Genomic DNA, 22,162 nt, shown 5'->3' with positions numbered 1-22,162 from the left:
CCCCTGAGCCTCTGCTCCTGCGGCCGCTGGGGCTGGGGGCAGCACCGTGGAGGCTGGAGAGAGGGTGACCACCCTGGAGCCTACGGAGCCAAGTCACCTGATCACAGCAAAGGAGGTCTTTTCTGGATGAAGGAGACTGTTCAGAAATTCCCTGGATGGGAGCAAAGTCCAGGAGCGTGGATCCCAGTGGCCACGTGGTCTCTGGGGGGCAGTCAGGATGCTTGCGGTCATTCCTGTAGCTACTGTTTCTTGTCTTCTTGAGAAAAGAGTGTCTCCACACAAGGGGGCAAAGAAGGGCTGACAGGGTCTGGGGGCCCCACACAGAGGAGTCTGTCTGTACCCGGCTGACCCCTGCCAGGATGCACCCCCACGCCCGCGACACAGACTATTTCCCCAAAGGGCCGGGCCTCCTCAGGCCGCAGCTCACCCCCAGATGATTGAGGGGCTCTCACAGTCGTAATTAAGGGGAAGTTTATGAACCCCAAGCAGAAAAGTAAGTTTAATTATTTGCAAGTCAGAAGCTCATTCTCTCTGGGTGACTTATGACAGCCAGCCACCAGCCTTGGGGATGAGATCGGTTCCGTTTTAGGCATTAAATTGATAACTTGACCAAATCGATTTCATTAGAGGCTCTGTCATATCCACAGTTACTGATGGGCGCTCAGCCCCAGGAGCTGACCACAGCCCTGTGAAAGCGGGAGGAGGCGGCGGCTCCCCTCAGCTGGCGGCCTGCGTGGAGACACTCCTGCTGGACCCACGCTCATCGCTGGCTCTGCCCTCTGCCCTCTGCCCCCAGGTCACCTGGGGCTGCTCTTGTCCTTGGGGCTCACAGGCATCTGATGGGGTCATCTGGTGGGTCCTGGGCACCATTCATGGGCCCCGAGGCAGTGCGGGCATCCAGTGGGTCCCGGGCACCATTCATGGGGCCTGAGGTGGTGGGGGCATCCGGTGGGTCCCGGGCACCTGCTCGGGGTGAGGCGAGGACCTGGGCCCTGAGCAACACGGATGCTCCTGTGGGGACTGCGGCCTCCCCAGGCGCACAGCAGATCCGAGCCGCTCCTGGACCGGGTGGATTCTGGGACTCAGTGCTGTGTTCACGCTCCTGAGCGCTCAGCCCAAGGTCCTCCAGCCTCCCCCTCCCACCTGCCAGGCTGCGCCGGGGGCAGGGCCCCCTTCCGTGTCCTGGGAGTCCCGGGCATGGGCTTTAGGCCCCACCCAATGTGGCCCCACCCCCCGAGCCAGTCAGACGGTCCCACGGCGGGCTGTGGGCCCCAGTGCCTTAGCTGACCCGCGCACGACATGGCTTTTCTGGGACGAGATGGAGCTGGAGCACGGGGCCACGGACCCCACGTGGGCTGGGCTCGTCTGCGTCTCTCAGAAGGGAGTCCAGGCCGTCCCCCTGTCTGGCTGGGTGAGGCCTCGTCCCTCAGAAGGGTCCCGGGAGCCCTCACTGATGGGGCCCGGGGTAGGAGGGGCAGCCGGGCCATCCTTGGCATGCGGGGCTGGGCCCGGACAGGGGCAGGCTTTGCTCCAGGGGGTACAGCCGACCTCTGCCCGAGGGCTGGCCCTGCCGGGGTCCGCGCAGTGTCAGACCAAGCGTCACCTGGAAGGTGCCTCTGGGCGACCCTCCTCCCTGCTCTCCCCGGAGCGTTGGGAGCCCAGTGGTGATCGCGGGCTCAGCAGGTGTCTCAGCATCTCCTTGGCAACAGGAGCATTTCCTTCCTTGTCTGTCTTCCTGCAAGTGAGGCCAGGCTCAAATGGGAGGGCCGCACTGTGGAGGTTGGTGTGGGAGGTACCATCTCCACGCTCAGAGAGGCTCATGACCAAAACGCTCCCCTTGACCGAATCTGGCGCTCGGCCAGCCTGGCGTTGGGATCCCACGTGTGACCTCAGCATGCCCGTCTTAGCCAGAGTCCTGCCGCGTCAGTCTCGGGGGCCCCACCTTGGCTGGCACGTCTACAGCAGGAACCCCCAGCCCCTCCGTGTCCAGTCCTGGCCGCCTGTCCACTTTGCTGCTTGGCTGTAAATCCCCAGCCGTCCGTCCGCTCTGCTGGGCGTGGAACCTGACCTCCCCTGTTGCGGTGGTCCCTGGTGGAACCTTCCCGACTGTTTCCACAGGGCTCAGAGTGAAAGTGTCCATTGCTCACTGCTGTCCGACTCTTCGCAGCCCCATGGACTGTAACCCTCCAGGCTCCTCTGTCCATGGCACTTCCCAGACAAGAGTCCTGGCTTGGGTGGCTATCCCCTTCTCCGGGGGATCTTCCCGACCCAGGGATCAAACCTGCGTCTCCTGCATTGCAGGCGGACTCTTTACTCTCTGAGCCCCGAGGGGAGCGTGCCTTTTCCTTAGCGCTCGCCCTCTGCAGAGCTGAGGTGCTGTGAGGTGGGGACACCTCCACGGTTGGGCTCCTTTCTCGCCTCCCAGGCTCACCCCCTGTCTTTACCATGGCACTGGACGGTGCAGCAGGCATAGATGGGCAACTTCTGGGATCCTCTTGCCCTGGAATAAAGCCCTCTCCTGGCGAGGGTCCCCCAGGGATGAAGGGCCAGCGATGTCACAGGTGGGTCCACTGGGTGCCGCCCCAGTAGAGGGGCCCCTGCACCCCACCAGGAAGGAGGCGGGCCTCCTCCCTGCGGTGCTGGTGGAAGGAATAAATGAGGTGACATCTATAAAAGCAGAAAATAAATGTGGTTATTATTTTAAAGCAATTCCATGACCCTGGGTGCAGAAGAAGAAATAAAAGATGATTTAAGATTCAGTGCATCCCCTAAGAAAGCCAGTGACTAAATGGAGAGGACACACGACCAGACCAGCTGGCCAGCCAGAAGGGGGCACGCGGGTCCTCCAGGGCAGTGAGGCCAGGGGGCCCACCCCCACCCTCAGGAGGGATGCCCGATGCCCAGGCTGGCGCCCAGGAGGAGTAGAGGGATGACGGTCCGTGCGTTGGGTGATCAGGCCCTGCCTTGGCGGTCTAGAGGGTGGCTGAGAGACAGAAGGACAGATGGATGTCTGGAACAGACCAGGGCTGTAAGCTCTGATCCGACCAGTGGAGCTGGGGATGCAGGGCAGCACCTGTGAAGGTCCGCACGCGGTTCCTGCTCTGGGAGCTGCTGGGTTCCCCGGTTAGGACAGAGCGTGTGAGCAACCCCCGTGGAATGGGTGCATCTTAGTGGGGGGCGGCCAGCAAGTCCCGGTGCGGGGTGAAGAGTGCCCGTGGGCAAACACGGGACGTGTCCTGGGAGGGCAGGCTGCCGTCCTGAGGTCCTGGAGCTGCACTGAGAGACCCGGACACCCGTTTCAGCCCCTCTCCTTGCCCACCGCCCTGGGGCCCCTGAGCCCACTTCCTCCCACTCATGTCTGCCTTCTTTAGCCCTCCCTGAGCACCCACAGCCCCCATGTCCGCCAGGAGCCCCTTCTGCACCCCGGTGTTGCCTCTCTCTGGGCCGGGCTGACCCGGCCACTCAGGGAGCCTCCTGAGCCCTGAAGTGGGTCCTCTCGGAGGCATGCGGGCGCTGTCACAGGTTCTGCTGGGGACACCGGGCCCAGTGTCCGCTTAGACCAGCAGGACGAGAGGTGGCTCCCACTCTTCTTGCTGAGCCCAGCACCCTGGGAACCTCTGGGATCCTCCCGAGCTTCACCTCCACAGGGGGTTTCAACAGATGCACACTCTGGTGGGCGCCAACCTCTCTGGGTGGTGGTGTGTGACTTGGACCCCTGACCTAGGAAGTGCTCCGCACACGAGAGTGAGCATGAGAACAGGCACGTGTACACACACACACACACACACACACACATGCATACACTCCCTACACAGGCATGTACAGCGGTCCTGGTTGGCTGGTCCAGGAACTGACTGTGGAGCGTGTGCCTGATCGCTGTAGAGACAGTCACAGTGGGATCGGCTTAAGAAGCCCTGTCCTGCCCCTGCCCCAGAACCTCACCTGCCCCTGTAGGCAGGTGCCCCCTGGACCCCCATCACCCGCAGCCTGCTTCACTCCTTCCAGGAGGCGGAGCTGCAGGCCGATAGGCGGCGGTGGCACAGGGTTCTGGGAGATGGGTCACTGTTGGTGGCCCTGACTCACGGCGTCACCCCTAAATCAGCACCGTCCCTCCTGTTCTCTCAGGCCGCCGGGCACCAGGTGATTCTCGCGCTCCTCTTCAGTCTCCAGGAGCAGGGTGAGCTCCGCCCAGCTCCCTCTGTTCCACCAACTGGAAGCCCGAGGCCCGGAGCGCAGGCGCATCCGGGCAGTGCGGGCAGCCGGGCCAGGGCCCGCTCCCAGACTCCGGCCCCTCCCGACATACAGCCGGGCGGCCTCCGCAGGTCAGGGTCGTGTCCCTGGGGAGCACGGCCCTCCAGCAACGCTGTCCGGCGGGGGTGGAGAGCAGTCCTTCCCCTCCTCCGGACAACACTCGCCCAGCCTCAGGTCACAGCCCAGCTGGGCCCAAGCCCCGTGGGGGGAGTGTGTGACTCCCCCACGGGGGGAGGCGGACCTCACATCCGTTCCCCACCATGTAGGTGGGCCGCAGGGAGACCTGTTGCCTTTGGTGGGTCAGGAAACTGAGGCCAGGAGCTCAAGTCAGCAGACACAGATGAAGAGCTGTTATGGAAGAGCCAGACTTGGCCCAGCCTGGGGTGGACAGGGCAGAGGGGGCGTGGCCAGGGCGTGGTCGGGACAGGGGCGTGGTCGAGACAGAGGGGCGTGGCCAGGTCCGGAGTGAGGAGGCCGGGACTGAGGGGCGTGGCCAGGTCAGTGCAGGCATGGCCGGGGCGGGGGCGTGGCTCTGACAGAGGGGCGTGGTCTGGACAGGGGACGTGGTCGCGCAGAGGGGCATGGCCAGGTCAGGGGAGGCGAGGTTGGGCAGAGCTGGCTTGGCCGGGGCAGAGGGGCGAGGCCAGGTGAGGGGAGGCGTGGCCAGATCAGAGGAGGCGAGGCCGCCGCCAAGGAGACAGGCAGAAGCTGCTTCCACCTGCAAGGCTTTGCAGTGGGTTCTGGATGCCAGAGAGACGCGCTCGCGGGGCACCCTAGCTTGTGGCGGGAGGGGAGAGCCCTGCTGATGGGAAGGTCGGCCTCAGAGAGGTCGGCTGTCACTGCAGCGCCACCAGGCCCATCCCGAAGGTACACCAGGCTTCGCTTGGAGATCAGGGGCTGTTTTCACGAACCTCGGTGGTTACGAAGCTCTTTCTCTTTCCTCTGGCCTCACGATTCTATTTTCCCCTGCTCTGCCCAGAAGGCTCTGGAGTAGCTACGGGTGCACGTGGCTCTGGGTGGGGGAGGTTACTTCCTCTGGCCTGCACACCCCCTGCCCCCTTCCGGCTCATTTCTCCCTGTGCACAGAGGGGGGAGGCGAGGGCGGTCCCTCTCCCGGCCACACTGCCCTGCCTGCTTGGACGCTGATGGCCAAGTCGCCCAGCTCTTTCCTGTGGTGTAGTCCTCGGAAGGCCCTGTCTGGCATGGACGCCCAGGTCCCCCGACAGTGTAGGGCACCCCTGGGAGGCCCTGTGGTGGCAGCCAGGCCTGCATTTTGTCCGTCTTCCTCTTGGGATGAGCCCGGCTCCGTGTGGGAGGGCGGGGTCTCCTTCACTCCCTGGAGTGGCTCCAAAGGCCAATGAAGCCTCCTTAAATCTAGCACAGACTTCGAGATGCCCACGGCCCGCCCGCCAGGCTGAGGTCCCAGAGCTGAAATTTTATCAAGAGCACTTGGAAGCTGACAGTCACAGTCTGCCCCGATTCGGAACACACCGAAATCTGCTGTTTGGATATCCGAGCGGATTTCCCTGGAAAGGGGGGGCCTTCAGACAAGAGTCTCCTTCTAGAGCCCCTGTGCAGGGGTCTGAGGTGGGCCTGGGGGCATGAGCAGAGCCAGGCTCACAGACCCCGGGGAGGGGGTGAAGGCAGGTGGCTGTCAGCCTTCCCATGGACTTGGCCGGGGATGAAGCAGTAGCTACCGGTCAGGCGCTGCTCGCCTGCCCCGGGCTGGGCGTCCGGGAGCCTCCGTGGGGCCAGAAATGCTTGGGGGGCTCTCGCCTGCCCGTGGTCATGAGGCTCCTCCCGGGAAGGAGGCCCTGTCAGCACTGGAGCCCTGAACTCCATCTCTGCCAGCCACACTGGCGAAAGCCCCTCCCAGGACACCGCGGCCAGCGAACAAAAGCCATGCTTATCAAAGGAGTTTCTCTTTATTTTCATAATTTAGCTGAATCAACACAAAACTGAATACTGTAAAACAAGGGGAAAAATGCTGCAACATATCAAACTCCCAGTCTCTGCCCTCAGAAGGTGTCTACACCCACTGTCGAAAGAAACAGGTGAGGGGGGAGGTGGTGGGGACGCTGGCAGGCAGGGCAGAGGTGCGCTGGGTCGGGGACCCTCCCCAGGCCTCCCTCCCCACTACTGGAGTGACCACGGGCCGAGGAGCCTGGGGCCAGCCTGGGGGAGCCAGCACCCCGCGGCCGCCTCCTCTGTGATGGGAAATGCAACCGCCAGCCATCCCTTTCACCCCAGGATACACGTGCCTGTGAATCTGTGGTGACCGAAGGTAACTAAATACTCATGGACGTTGGAATGGGTCTTAAATAAATGGAGTTTCTCTCCTATCTTTAGTCTATGGGTGGCTGGAACAACTTCTATATAGTTTTTTTATAATTTTTTTTTTTTTTTAGTAGCATAGACCTAGCATAACACTCCTGTTAATTGGACTCTTAGGTAGTATACTTCAGCTGAAACTCAGGAAGATAAAGGGGCCTGGCACAGGGCGGCCGGGGGAAGGTAAACGTAACTGTCCCTTATCCGTGGGGCCTGGCGACCCCGCCTCGCAGGAGGGACAGGGGAGATGCGGGCTCGGCCCGTCCCCCACTGTCTCCGCCTTCTGGCATGAAGACTGAGATCACAGGGGGCATCTGATGGGGAAGACAAGTTCTGCTGCCAACTGCCCTCCAGATCTGCGAACGCGAGAGGGGGTAAGAAAACAGGAAATAAAATTGGTTGGAATAGGCGTGATCCAAGGACTGGACACTCCCAGGACAGAGGCCCAGGGGGCAGGACCATCCGACCCAAACCAAGAGAAAGGCCAGCGGCCCTTCTGTGTCACCGGCCAGTGTGCCTGTGCCGCCCAGACATGGTGCTCAGCCCGCCGCCCCCAAGTCCTGCCCCCTCCGCACGCTGGGTGCCCCTCTGTCTGGGGGTGCAGGTCCCCAACACCCGCCCCAGACCCTTTGGGAGGCTCCTGTCCCGGTCTGACTCTCAGGGACGCCTGGGGCTACCACATGAATTGTTAAATAAGATTTTCTACAAATATACAACATATAAAAACTGTTAAATATATAACTTTCGGCTTTGCAAAATACATTTAATGATCTCTTTCAAACAAGTGTTACTTTCGCTTTCTTTAATTTGCTTTCTGGAGCTAAAGGGCGGTCGGATGAGACAGCAGTCATGGGAGACCCAACATGCTCTTGCGGATCCTGGATTGTCCCGCTATCTGAATGGGGCGGCGAGAGGCGCGTCGAACTGGTTAAAACAGAAAGTGATTTTAGTAGGAGAAGGTCCACCTAAGTAGAGAGGAGCAGGTGTGCGCGGCGGGCTGCGGTCCCCGGCAGGCGTGCCCGCGGGGTCCGCGTGGGGACATCACAGGCCACGTGTCCTCCGGCCGCGTCCTCCGGCTGCGCGGGGCGGGGGCAGGGCCCGCAGTGTTCATGGGGCGGGGGCCGCCCGGGCACGTCTCTGCCCCAGTGTACCCCCCGTCGAACCCAGGGACTCGGATGGTGAGGGCGAGTCCACGTGAAAATAGATTTTGCTCTTTGGTCTATTGAATATACTGAAAGGATAAGAAAATAAAAGCGATTCGGACAGTCTGGGGCTCGAGGAGAGGCCACATCTGCGTCCGAGACTCAGTCCTCCCGGGACCCGGCGCTGTCCTCCACTCCCGGGCTGACGGGGCTTCAGTCTCGTCCTCCTCGTCCTCCTCCTTCTCCAAGTCCAGGCCGGGAGGGCGGCCAGGCCAGGCTCCAGGGGTGCCCAGCAATGCGGCCCCGCGGCGTGTCCCCGGCCTGAGTCCTGGGGGAGGCCGGACAGACTCCGCACGGGCTGCCGAGGAAGCAGGCTGTCCTTGACGGGCTAGAGAAACGGAGGGTGGGCGGATGGCAGAGGGCAGGCGGCGTCCACGACGGGCCGAGGACCGTGGCTGAGCTGCGGACTCTCCAGGGCGCCGGGGCCACTGCTGGCGCCCCTCTGAGGCTGCGTTTGTCAGGAGACCTGAGAAGCAGAGAGAGGAGAGCTGTCAGCCTCCACGCTCACCACAGGTACCCGTCAGGAACGGCAGGAACCCAGGGACCCCACGAGGCTGGGCTCACCCAGACAACTGCTCAAAAGACGCCAGCAGACTTTCTTGAGGACAAAAACTAATTTTCAGACCCAAACTGGAGGAGAAAGCTATGCTTGCCATAAGGAGAAGCCCTTGGGAACACCCCCTTCCTCCGGGGGGTGGGTCCCCGCCCCCCCCCGGGGGTGGGTCCCCGCCCCCAGCCCTTGGCCGTGACGAGGGAACATGCTGGAACTCTCAGCAGCTGGTGTGAGCTATGTGTCCTTCGTCCTGTGCTGGCCAGGCCCTCAGGTCTGGGTTGCATCGACCTGTTTCTTTAACCGTGTACACAGCAGGCACTGCGTAATTGCACAGAGCAGAGCGCTGGAAACAAGTGTGCCTCACCCCCACGGAGCCCCTGGCAGGATGCAGGGCTGGGGTGTGCATGCTGGTTGGTGGGTGCAGAGCACCCAAATGTCTCGGGGACACGGCAGAACATGCCAGGTCAGGGCTGTGAGGGGAGAGGGGTCCCCAGACTCTGCTCTGCAGTGGGAGTGTCACGGGTGAGACAGCGGACACAGGACGGGGGTGGGGGTTTCCCCGGGGCACCCCCGCAGCCTCCCGCCGAGCGTCCACGTCCACGCCGGGCCCACCCGCTCGGCAGGACGGGGCCTCCCAGGGGCTGCAGGAGCAGGACTGGTGTGGGACCCCGGGGCTGTGGGCATGTGTCCAGAGCGACAGTAGCCCCCGAGGCGAGCGCCACGCGCCGCTGGAGAGGGGGATGGGTATGACGGCGGGCAGCGGGGGAGAGGCTCGGAAGCCCTGTGTCTCCAGGAGGGGGGCGGGGAGCAGGGCCAGGGTGGGACACAGCCTGGGGTCACTGTCCAGACCGGCGCAGGGTCCTGGGGGGGAGGGTCACTGTCCAGAACGGCGCAGGGTCCTGGGGGGTCGCTGTCCAGACCGGCTCAGGGTCCTGGGGGGGTCACTGTCCAGACCGGCACGGGGTCCTGGGGGGGTCACTGTCCAGACCGGCGCAGGGTCCTGGGGTCACTGTCCAGACCGGCGCAGGGTCATGGTTGCATGCTTCTGACCAGCTGCCTATCAGCCCCGGGACCCGGACCCTAACCCGCAGGAGCACCCCTCCCCCAGCTCTCCCACGTTGGACAGAGGCCCCCGTGCGAGCTGTGCTTGGCGCAGGGTCCAGGAGGGGTGGTGACCCTCGCCTGCCCGGGACTCTGCAGGCCACGTCCAGGCCCGCCCTCCGCTCGGCTGCGCACAGACCAGGGCAGATGCCCTCCCCGACCTGTCCAGTCACGTCCATGACCGAGACCGTCCAGCCTGGCCACTCACTGGCTAGCTCGAGGGGTAACCAAGAAAGGAAGCACCGAACCTACTTTTTCTACATAGAAAGTTGTGTAAGTTCTTACTTGTGGATAAATGGGAAAACACAGGAGCATAAACAAAATAAAAATCCACCCACGTTTCTGTCCCCGAAGGTAAATATTTTGATAACGTTACTGCATTTCGTCTGCACTCCGTAACAGCTCACACGCTCAGTGTTACAGCAACGATGAGGCTGGGGCTCGGCATGAGCGCTCGCGTCGTCCGGGGGCAGGCCGGCAGCCTGTCCGGGGGGTCGGCGGCCCCTGGCCATGTCCGTGCTCACACGGGACAGACGGGCAGGGCCAGGGCCGTCTCAGCGCCCCCCTCCCAGCGCCGCCTGGGCCGCTGCCTCTCACGTCTGCGAGCTCAGACAGCAGAGGCTCCCACGCCCCGTCATTCCACCGAAAAGAGGCCAGCTTTGGCTGAGGACTCCTCTTCACTTCTCGTGCCGGCCGGAGGAGGGGAACACACTCACATCTATGTCAGTTTGTCTGGCCGGGCCCTGCGTTTCTTCCCGATCTGAACAAGGACGCGCGTTTCATCATGGGCAGGCCGGCGAGAGACCCCGGCACGTGCCCGTGGGCCTGCCGCCCAGCGCGTTCCACCCGTGGCTCTCGTCTATGCCGTCTTGCGGACACTCAGGTTTCCTTTTCTGGGAGGGAAGCAGGGCTGGGAGTCCATTCGGGACGCCTTCGTGGCTTAAAGCAACCCAGTCATTACACACCGTCCTAGGGCTTGTCACAGGGGGTCCCCTCATCCTCAGGGGGTCTCCGCTTTCCCCCACACCCCTTGGCCTCTGGCCTTTCCTGCCCCTGGGTGGGCAGGTGGGTGGGGAAGGGTGGACACCAGGCCCCTGTCCGCTCCGGCCAGCGCCCCCCCACGGGCCCAGCCTGGAGACAGAAGCCAGGACAGAGCGACACGGGGGCCTGTCCAGCTTCCTCCTGAGCCCAGAGAGTCCCCTTCCTTCTGTGGCCAGGCCCACGCTGAGTGGCAGAGGGAGGCAGACCCAGAACCACCAGAGGGTAGGGACTGCAGCCAGACCAGCCAGGCGGGGGCTCACGGGTCTGCGGCCTTTGTGGTCAGAGCTTGGGCTCAGCAGCCTGACCGCGGCATGGCCATCGGGAATGGATGGGCAGCCCGACATCCTCAGAGGCTGTGCCCGTCTGGGACAAAAGGTCCGGCCCACCCAGCAGCACCCATGGGTGGGGACTTCCAGCTGGTTCCGAGGCCCAGTGACTGGGAGAGAGGCCGGGGAGTCGGGTCTGCAGCCTGGGAAGGCGGTCAGAGCCCGGGGACCAGCTGCAGCGGGGCCGACAGGGCTCTTCTGGCCCCAGAGGCACGCTTCCGAGCGAGGGATCTCCTGGCCGAGGCCCGTCTCGGGGTCCCCGCTCAGGGCCCCGTGCTGGTCCTCACGGCCCCCGGCTGGCCCTGTGGGCGGTGGGAGGCTGCTCCGCTGGAAACCGGGTCCTCTGGTTCCCAGCACCCTTCCCTGGGGACAGGCCCCTCAAGACAGTAGGCCACACCCCCGAGGGACCCCGGGATCTCCTGGGGGGCTGCCCCACACCTGGGGACCACATGCCTGAGCCCTGGGGAGACAAACGAGACGGAAGGAGGGCCTGAGCTGGGGGGTCTCAGCTCCAGGGCTCCCTCCTCGCACCTGCTCAGGTAGAAGCAGGGTCAGTGACCGGGACCCCAGGCTGGGAGGGACGTGGGCTCCATCCGCCAGGAGCTTGGGCAGTGGTCTCTCTGTCTCTGGGGGGGGGGGTCCAGCCTGGGGTCCCCTCCGCATCTGTGCATATGGGGGCTGGTCTGAGCTGGCATTGTGGACCCGCTGGGGTTCCCGTCCAGGGGAGTCTCTCCCACCAGCCGGGGAAGCCCGCATTCCGAGGTGATGAGTTGGTTTTTCTTGGTGTTTGGAGACTATAAAGCTTTGTTCACAAAACACAGGGATGCTCTCCAGCTCTATGAGTCCACGGAGTCACAGTCTCGGTTCCTCTGAAAGTTCCCACTGCCTTCTGGGTCTGCATGAGCCTTCTGTTCAGGAAGCTCGAGGTTCTGGATTGAACGCCCTGAGCTAAAGGTCCTGATGAATCGCAGAGACACGGAAACCACGGGGCCTCGAGACGACCGTGGACTCTGCGAGAGGGCTTGACCACGAAGGCTGTTACCGTGGAGAAAGTAAAAGCCTGGGAGAAGCTTCTGGAAAGGCTGAGCATCGTCCCGTCCACACCCAGCCAGCCGCGTGACTGCGGCTCTGGGACGGTTTCCTGATCTCACACGTGAGGGATGTCGTTAACTGAGCCCCGAACCCGGGCGGTCCCAGACGCCTGAGGAGGGAAGGGACACGCTCATCCCCAGAGGCGCGTAGATGCTGAGACGTGGCCCCCTCTGCCCGGGCGTGAGGGAGGCGGCCACCTGGAGACCCAAGTCCAGGTGAAAACTCAGAGTGGTGGCTGGTGCCTGGGGCGGACAGGGCGGAGACGGGACACCGCAAACGGCGGGGCTGCAGACAAAGGCCAGGGCAGCTCGTGGCCTGGGGATGCCTGGCAGGAGGCGGCGGGGCGCCCCTTGGGGACCAGTCTGGCTGCCCCGATTGCAGCTACTGGTCACTGTGGCTGCCCCCAAGGCTGCCTGTCCCCGGCACACCTGAGCCCCCCTCTGTCTCCCTCAGGGGCTGCTGGGCACCAGGAGGGTGACAGCCACGCTGCCTCCTGATACTTAGGGTCCCTGAGCGGGCAGCGAGTGAAGGGCTTCGTCCCCTGGAGCCCACAGCCCCCAAAGATCACACGAACTGCCCCAGACCAGCAGGGACACCGTGAAGACACGCAGCAGTGCGGCCCGCGCCTGGGAATCCGCCCCAGAGGCTGCAGGCTGCGGGGGTCTTGTGGGACCTCGCAGAGCCGGTCCTGAAGGGCCAGGCCTCCACGGTGCCCTTGACGAGAGAAGCCAGGGAGGGGAGGCGGCCCGGCAGGGGCAGGGCACGCAGATGGGCCGCTCTGCACATCACATCCCCACAGCACCCCGGGGGCCCGGGTCTGGGGCCCAGCCGACCGGGAGAAGCCGGGTCTGACCTCAGGGCCCCCTCCCCCGCCACCCTCACACCTCGGCCCCTGGCTAGGACTCAGGTGACCACGCCGGCCGCCCCGGGCTCAGCGGCGGCCACGCGTCTCCCCTCCCGGGGTCTCTGGCTAACAAAGCCTCTGCGTGGCCTCAACCACCCGGAGCTGCTGGCCTCCCAGGGCCGGGGGAGGCAGGCCCCACCTCTGGCCAGGCTGGTCAAGAACCAGCAAAGGGCGGGAGGGCGGGAGGGAGGCCGGCACCCAGCCCGAGGCGGGAATGCGAGAGAACTGTGTGCTCAGCGGCCTGCCCCGGGCAGAGCAGACCCTGCGTGTCGGAGTAGAGGAGCTGATTTGGCACCCGCTCACCAGGGCGAGTCTGCTGCACCGGTCACAGTGGAACCGGCCCTCGGGGGACAAAGTGACGTGTGTGTGGGGAGGGGGGAGGCAAACGCCGGGAGGGGCTGAGTGCCGACGAGGGTGTCCCAGTGGAACAACGAGACAGAGAAGACGCGAGAGCCAGCGCTTAAAACACGCCAGGGGCCCCTCCCAGCAGATCTCTCTCCCTGCACCGGTCCCGCAGGCCCGTCTCCCCAGTAGGCAGTGAGTGCCCGGCCCCAGTCTCCCCGAGGCCTGCCTGAGGGAGGCGGCGGAGAGAGACCTCCACTCCACCCGGGGGGAGGCCGGAACCCCGGCAACATCCTGCTCAGCTGCCCCTGGAAGGTCCAGCTCGCCAGGCAGCTTTCCCGAAGGGGGTCTGACAGCTCCGGCCTCTGGTCTGTCTGCTCTGTCCCTAGGCAGAGGCAGACTCTGAAGTCCCTGCTGCCCCCACCCTGCCGGCTCCGCCAACGCCAGCATCAGAGGGCGACACATTTGGCCAACCATCGCTCGCAGCCGCCCCGCCGTCCTGAAGTCCCAGCGATGCTGGAGATGACAGGGCGTGGCGGGGGGCCTGCGAGGGGTGTCAGGCAGCCTCTCTGGTGCCTGACCGTCCGCAGCATGCGGGGCCCCGCGTGCCCGGGGAGCTCAGGGTGGAACCCCGACTCTGCTCTGCCTGCCATGTCCGCTTTCAGCGGGCGGGGAGTCACTGCTGGACCCAGGCTGCGTCCTCAGGGGGACACGAGTCTGCAGATGGTGCGGCGGCCCTGCCAGGCTGCTGTCAGTCAGAGGCATCTGGGGAGCAGGCCGAGGATCCGGCCAAACCCTTTGTGGCTCAAATATCCATCCACGTCCATCTGTTAAAAGGAGCTTCACTGAGGGACAGCTCAGAGCCCACAGGTGCCCTCTGACGGGGTCAACTCCGCGGTTTGGTTTGTTCAGAGCTGGGCAGCCATCACCACGGTCAGCTTGCAACACTTGCCACATTCCCCAGAGTATACCTGTCAGCAGTGACCCCGACCCCCTCCCACCCCGGGGAGCCCCCAGGACAGGGGTTCTGGGGCACGTGGTAGATGTGTCTAACTTTCTGAGCAACTGCCAGACCGTTGTCCAAAGGCGCTGACACGTGCATCTCTGACTCTCTTGATGACGCAATGCCCAGCACTTTCCAGGAAGACTGGCAAATTCACACGGCTCCCAGAATCCTTTGAGAAGCTTCAAAATGAAGCTAAAGGAGATCAGACCCAGCCCAGGGGCCCCGGGAGCCGCGCCCGTTGGTGCTGCGGCAGCCGACCCCTGATGGAGAACCTCTCGTCACATGTTCCATCCACATTTCAGGCTTTAGGAAGTTTCCGCCCCGAGCTGCGATCCTCCCCGTCTGCCTGCTGCCCTGTCCCAGGCTGGGAACCAGCTCCCACTGGGCAGGCCCCCCACGCCCACCTTCCATCGGCCTCGGTTCTCGTGGAGGGAAGCTTGACTTTCAGAAGCTCAGGGTATCGGGGCTGCCCCTGAGGATGGGCCCAGTGTCGGCCTCCTGGTCTCTGGTGACCTGCAGAGGCCTCAGCTGTAAAATGGGGTGACGACAGTCCACGGTGACCACCCGCCTGGACAGGGGACCCTGGGCACGTGCTCAGAACAGCGTTGGGGGTGTCTGCCATCATCACTGCTGGTCACTGCTTGTGTTCAGGCTGCTGGACCATTTCAGCGTCCTTCCTCCTGAACTCAAATGCCCACCTGGCCTCGTCTCCAGCCATCTCATGGTTTCCGGTGTCTTATTTTAGTCTGTAATCCATAGGAAATTTAATTTGGGATGAGGGGTAAGGTAAGGGTCTCACTTGAATCTCCCTCAAATATAAAGCAGGTGTTCTCAGCATCCACTGTTGGGGGCCGCCCCTTCCTCCGGCACCCCTGTCTATGGACACCAACATCTGGGTATGTGTTGGCCACGTGGTCTGGTCCTTGGCTCAGAAAGAGCATCGGAAGAGGGAACACCTTCGTGGGTGGTAACTGGATCCCGGGAACTTCATGAAGCATGGTCCCATACGGACTCATGAGGCGGGTGAGTGGATCCCGGGAACTTCATGAAGCACAGTCCTCTATGGACTCATGAGGTGGGTGAGTGGCAGAAGCAAGCTGAGGCCACACTGCCCAGTGCTGATCAGCTCACAAAGCTTTTTCACCCCCATGTCCCTTCCCAGCGGGAGGTGGACCCTGGGGCAAGTCCCAGAGCCTTGTTCCACACCGTGGCTGGGTCCCACCCAACATGAGACATGAAATCATTCTGTAATGTTCCAGAAAAATTTCATCGGAGATTTGATTGAAATTGTATTAAATCTAAACATCAAGTCTGAAAGGACAACGTCATAATATTTAGACAATCCCTACCTGATCAAAGTGTGTGACATCTTTCTATTCATCTCTGCAAGTCTTTGTAAGTTTCCCATGGTGAAGCTTTGTCATGATCTTTATATGTGATTTTTCTTACTAGAGTTACTCCCAGTTATTTTATGTTTGCTCCTGCCATTAACAGAGAGCTCCTGTCTCTCACTTTCATTTCTTTATTAACTGCAATGAAACCATTATGCTTTCTACACACAGCTGCTTGGAGGTAAGAACACACAGGCTTTTTTCCAGTCTCTCCCCCACGAGCCAGTGGGCGTGCTTCTTCCTTAAAGCTGCCTACAGACTTCACGTTCTGTTTCCACCTCCTAAATGACCCATGTCTAAGCGACTGTGACTCTGTGCCCCAGCCCTCAGGGCGGATGAGCCTTTATTAATCGAGTCTGGGGTGGGCAAACTCATGCTCCCAGGGGCCAGGCAGTGTATATTTTTTAACTTTGCAGGTTGTAAGGTCTCTCTGCAAAGACTCAGCTTTGCCAGTGCAGTGCGAACACATCCCTAGGTGATATATGGGTGAATAAGCCAGGCTGTGTGCCAATAAAACTTTATTTACAAAAACAGGTAGGGGGCCAGATTTGACCAGCAGGTGGTAGTCAGCTGGCCTCTGATCTAGACCAGAGCTTGATCCTGTCTATGAAAGTTTACAGTTGAACACAAGTAAAGGAACTTCTATGTTCCTAGTTGGTCTAATTTAACAAATTCTTTAATTCATTTTCAAGACATTCAGGTGATCCTCTAGAGTTTAGGAAGTACCTGTTTACTTTCTGTAGGTAATAGTGATTGCATTTTCTCATACCAAATAGTTTTATGAGTGCATTTGCCAGAACTTCCAAAAAGTAACCAGTCCTGGGGGACTGTAGGCCAGCCTCACGACAGCCGCTGGCCCTCGGCCCAGTAAGGACAGGGTGGGGTCCACCTGCAGTGCAACGTCAGCCCTGGCTCCAGGGGGACACGGGGCTCTGGGAGGACCCACCTTCTCCTCCAGGTTAGCCTAGAGGGCTGCAAGCATCGCTCCTGTGATGTTTTTTTCTGAGGAATAAATACAGGGTTTGACTGCTGTCTTTTCCCGCATCTTCTGAATTAGAACACGTGTTGTATTTGATCTCCTGACAGATCTTGTTGTCCTACCTGATTCTGAAATATTAAAGTGTTTGCATCTCATATAAATCTGCTGTGTGGTGGACTGCCCTGGGTTCTTTTGAAGGCCTGCAGAAATCAGCCTGCTGTTATTTTATGTCAGTGCCAGCATAAAATCACCCAGTCACCACTCACACGAGGGGCAGGGATCCCCCGAGAAGCATGTGTACCCCAAAACAACGCTAAGTCCCAGAGGGCCTTGGGCACTGGCCAAAGGAGCTCAGTGCTTGGCACATAACCCAGCCCACATCACAGACGCAAGACTCTTTACTGAACAAAACGACTCTCTGCAAACTTTAACTGTGGGGACCTTTCTGGCACCAGGGTTTTACCAGCTCCTAAAATGACCTGGGTAATTTACTGCATTTTCCAATTTGGGGGAAGAGACACCTGTGTGCAGAATGCTTTCAAGAACATGCCAGTTAAAACATCTGGAACTTTTCCAGGAAAACATTAACATTTCCTACTCCTTTGGTTACTTTGTTAATCCCATGCTCCCCAAAATATGATATATTTAATCAGATTTCCATGTGTAGTGATCAGTGGTCCAGCTATGCACACACTCCTGAATAATTTGAGGCCCCATTACAGGCTGATTTTTCTTTCTTCCTTTCAGGCTTATGTTCTAACTTTTAAAAAACCTACACATGACAGAAGTAAAAATGCATTTTTGTAGTTTTGCCAGAGATGCAACGATCAATTCCCTGTCTTTAAAAAAAAATCATTAATATTTCTTTTTCATCTTTACAGGTTTTCTCCTCTCGTTTTGAAGGTGGCTTTTTCTACAGCTTCACTTCTTCATTTTTGTTCTGAGTTAAAAACAAAGTTATTTAAGCCACAGTGTATTGACGAGCCCATCTTTCCCTGTGCCCACAGGTGCACTGGGCTGTTCTCATCACATTCTAAATGAGATTTAACAGTAACTCAGATGTGTACCCTGTGTCGTCCGGTAAGTGCCGGCCCCACGTGATGGCGTTCATGTTCTAACTTTCTGAACCCTTACAGCAGCCCTGGGGGGGCTTCCCTGGGGGCTCAGATGGTAAAGAATCTGCCTGCCAATGCAGGAGACCCCGGTGCGATCCCCGGGTCAGGAAGATTCCTTGCAGGAGGGCATGGCCACCCACTCCAGTGTTCTTGCCTGGAGAATCCCATGGACAGAGAAGCCTGGTGGGCTTCAGTCACATCAGGAGTTCCAAAAGAATTGGACACAACAGAGCGACTAACATTTTCACACTTCCAGAGCAGCCCTAGGAATCAGGGAATAGCATTTTGCCCATTTTTATAGATACAGAAATGGAAACGCAGAGAGCAAGGTCACGTGCTCTGAGTTAAGCAGACCAGGACTGCTCTGCCAGGGAATTGAGCGGGAAGACTGACCTCACAAGCACATGACTCATGGGCGGAGCTTCGGGTTTTATTTCATCCTTGACTAAGAAATTATAGGAAGGCCCTGGTTGCTCAGGTTATGATTCTTTTGGGGGGTATGGTTTCAAACATATGCTATCGTGATTGGAAAAGAAGGTTGGCACATTCCTCCTTTTCAGTTCAGTTCAGTCACTCAGTCGTGTCCGACTCTTTGTGACCCCATGGACTGCAGCACACCAGGCCTCCCTGTCCATCACCAACTCTGGAGCCTGCTCAAACTTATGTCCATCGAGTCAGTGATGCCATCCAACCATCTCATCCTCTGTGGTCCCCTTCTCCTCCGCCTTCAATCCTTCCCAGCATCAGGGTCTTTTCCAACGAGTCAGCTCTTCACATCAGGTGGCCAAAGTATTGGAGTTTCAGCTTCAGCATCAGTCCTCCCAATGAACATTCAGAACTGATTTCCTTTAGGATGGACTGGTTGGCTCTCCTTGCAGTCCAAGGGACTCTCAAGAGTCTTCTCCAACACCACAGTTCAAAAGCATCAATTCTTTGGCACTCAGCTTTCTTTATAGTCCAACTCTCACATCCATACATGACCACTGGAAAAACCATAGCTTTGACTAGATGGACCTTTGTTGACAAAGTAATGTCTCTGCTTTTTAATATGCTGTCTAGATTGGTCATAACTTTTCTTCCAAGGAGTAAGCATCTTTTATTTCATGGCTGCAGTCACCATCTGCAGTGATTTTGGAGCCCAAAAAAAATAAAGTCTGCCACTGTTTCCACTGTTTCCCCATCTATTTGCCATGAAGTGATGGGACCAGATGCCATGGATCTTTGTTTTCTGAATGTTGAGTTTTAAGCCAACTTTTTCACTCTCCTCTTTCACTTTCATCAAGAGGCTCTTTAGTTCTTCACTTTCTGCCATAAGGGTGGTGTCATCTGCATATCTGAGGTTATTGATATTTCTCCTGGCAATCTTGATTCCAGCTTGTGCTTCATCCAGCCCAGCATGTCTCATGATTTTGCTTCCTATAAACTTACTTTAATCAGTATGCAAAGGTTTCTGTGACAGTTCCACCAGTTTGAACTGCAGTGAATCATTTTGTATCAATAATCATAAGCACATATGTATCAATATATGGCACCATATTGTTCCACTTTAATCATTTTACCTGGACTTCCCAGATGGCTGAGACAGTAAAGAATCTGCCTGCAATGCAGGAGATTGCAGGTTCAATCCCTGGATGGGGAAAATTCCTGGAGAAGAGAATGGCTACCCACTCCAGTGTTCTTGCCTGGAGAATTCCATGGACAGAGGAGCCTGGCAGGCTACAGTCCATGAAGTCAGAAGAGTCAGACACGACTAAGTGACTAATACACTTTGACCTACTGATTTCTTTTCCATTTCATTTGCCTAGCATCTTTATTATTTGCTTTTATGCTTCTGTTTGTAGGAGTGCCCTTAGAAGGCAACACATATTTGACTCTTTAAAGAAACCTGATTAGATAGTCTCTGTCTTTTAGCAGAAGAGACTAACCCGTCTACATTTATTGTCACCACCGAAGCGGCATTTCTGCCTTGAGCAGCAAGTTCCACAGAGTTTCTCTTTCTGCTCCTTTCAAGTTTCTTTTCCTTACACACGGTCTTACTTGCTTTTCCTTCCACACTGGTTTAGAAGAAATCATGTTTTTGTTTCTACTAGTGGTGGCCTTTATGTTAATCAAGTGCACTTTTAATGATTAAGCCGTTTCCTTAGTAATGGAAATTCCTTCTTTCCACAAAGAAACACTCAGTGAATTTTCCTCTTTAGTTAAATTAATCAGAAGTTACAAATCAGTTTATTATTACACAAAAATATTCTTCACAATATATGGAGCACATTACATAATAGGTTGTCAATTTTGTGTTCAATCGTGTAACCACTGTCATAGGAATAATTTATATCTAAGCTCTATGTAGTTAATTGGCATCCAGTCACAAGTGGTCTTCTGACCTATGACCTTTACAGTCATCAGCCATTCATTCATATTTCTTTGATGGGCTCCAGGGCATCTCTTATTGACTCTTTTAGGAAAGGTATGTGAATGTACACTTTCTAAATTCTTGCAAATTTAAAACTGTCCTGTTTACTTCCTTTGTCCAAAACCACAGAGATAGAACTGAACTCACAAGTAAAGGGGGGCGACAGAGGACGAGATGGTTGGATGGCATCACCGACTCGACTCAAAGGACATGAGTTTGAGCAGACTCTGGGAGATAGTGAAGGACGGGGAAGCCCGGCACGCTGCAGTCCGTGGGGTCGCAGAGAGTCAGACGTCACTTAGCGACTAAACAACAACAACAACACAGATAAAACTACTTTTCGACAAAACCCTGGAGACGGTGCTCCTTCCCTCTGGTTCTGGGTCTCGTAGGTTCAGAGGCAGCTTGTCTACGCCTTTGGAGGGAGGTCTGTGGACTTTTCCTACTGCTTTTGTTTTTTTCTCCAATACAACCTGGAAGATTAGAGAGTTTCCCTTCTTTCTGCCAAGTCCAGATACTGCCATGGATGGTTGAGTTCCGGATGCTTTTGTTCTGCCTTAACTGGGGGCTCCTCTGGTTCCGCTAACTGGGGGCTCCCTGGTTCTTGACAACCCTCTCTTCTCACCTTCACCTGGTCTTGTTCTCGCCATGTGGCTTCCCCCAAGGGCGTCCACTTCCACAGGCTGCATTTCCGTCCTCTGTCCTCATAAGTTCTTTCTCTACAGCTTAATTTCCTCCATCTCTTAGGAAGTGTCTCTTGGTATAAGATAGGTCCAGGACCCTGTGCTGATCCTCCGCAGCGACACCTCTGTCGTCTGCGGCTTCTGGACACATCTCAGTCCACTCTGCTGTCTTGGGCCCCTTTGTGTTCAGCCGCCACTTAGTCCTGCAGACTTCTGGGTGCTTGCCTGCATCTCATCCCAGGCTGCCATTTCCTCCAGGCTCTTTGCTCCTGGGCCGCGGAGGTCACAGCCTCTTGTATCTGTTTGATGCCAACAAGCAGATGGTTCCCAGAAGTCTCACATTTACTGCAGAGCCTATTTCCAGAGCTAATGTGCCTTTAGGTCTCCAGAAAGCATTCCCTTCCACAGAGAGCTGGCGTTCTTTTACAGCCTTCTGTTTATATTTTAGATGTGATGCTTTTAAGATTCCTTTTTAAACAGGCAGAGGCTGATTCCACCTGGGAATGTGTCAGCAGGCTTGGGAAGAGCAAGTCTGATTCTCTGAGCTTTGGGGGCTGTGGGAGGCCCTGCCTGCCCCAGGCTGGCGCAGAAGTTTGGGGCCATGTGCAGAGACCCCGAATCTTCATTGGACCCCAAAGGCAGCTCCCGGGGGGGCCTGTTCCCACCTGGGAGGTCAGGTTTTCTGTCTAAATGGCAGAGTTTTGAGAAGGAAGGACTGAGGGGACATCACAGCCTTGGTGTGTTGGGCAGGCTTCTCCTGCTCCCGGTGAGAGGCTCTTCTGGCTGACCATGCCCCTTCCAGGGGGCTCACCTGCAGGCTGGCATCTTCTAGTCCTGCTGCCTCAGCCATGTACTCACAGTGACGCTTCCCCCACCCATCTCAGCCCCTGGTGGGCAGGCTCCACTTCTGCCTGCTTGTTGGGTCTCGAGGTCCAAGGTGAGGTCCAAGCGTGAGGAAGAGACCCCAGGCTCCACACCTGGGGGTGGCCTTCTCCTCCTTTATCTCCCTTTCCCCACACCCCAGGACCTGTGCGGTCGGACAGGGGCGCGCTGCCCTCCAACACTGGGGACGCTGAGGCTCATGGAGGGGCAAGTGGCTCCTGCAAGGCTGCTGTGCATCACACCTGTCCCGCCTGCAGGCGGTGGGCAGGGGGATGGACCTGTCTGGGCACAGCCGCGGAACAGGACTGGACAGAACGGGGGGCTCGGGAGGTGTGAGCCCACACGGGTCCGGGTGAGCCTGAGATCACGCTCTGGTTCAGGGGATGACGGGGGGAGAGACGACCCAGGGACAGGACCGCAGGGACGACAATGGCAGCCTTGGCACCAGCCCAGCACCTACGTCACCCTGTGGATCTGCTCAATGGGGAGCTGACATTTAAAGTGATCTAGACTGAGACACAAATCCTTCTATTTCATTTTTCAAGACTGATCT

The 22,162-nt window shown here is 58.5% G+C and overlaps 1 protein-coding gene across 2 annotated transcripts in view; it reads right to left on the bottom strand.

The window, feature by feature from the left end:
- Positions 1-6,157: 6,157 nt before the first annotated feature.
- The window catches only part of TAFA5 (TAFA chemokine like family member 5), a 174,378-nt gene continuing 158,373 nt past the window's right edge, over positions 6,158-22,162 (bottom strand). For both annotated transcript variants that reach the window (XM_070453525.1, XM_070453524.1), the window contains exon 4: positions 6,158-8,250. In XM_070453525.1, coding sequence (XP_070309626.1) covers positions 8,242-8,250 — 9 coding nt within the window. In that variant the 3' untranslated portion in view covers positions 6,158-8,241. The remainder of the gene's footprint in view (positions 8,251-22,162) is intronic.

Source organism: Odocoileus virginianus, chromosome 23 (assembly GCF_023699985.2).
Source record: "Odocoileus virginianus isolate 20LAN1187 ecotype Illinois chromosome 23, Ovbor_1.2, whole genome shotgun sequence".
NCBI classification, from domain to species: Eukaryota; Metazoa; Chordata; class Mammalia; order Artiodactyla; family Cervidae; genus Odocoileus; species Odocoileus virginianus.
The sequence above is the reverse complement of the archived record's forward strand: the minus strand, read 5'-3'. Positions and strand labels throughout refer to the sequence as shown.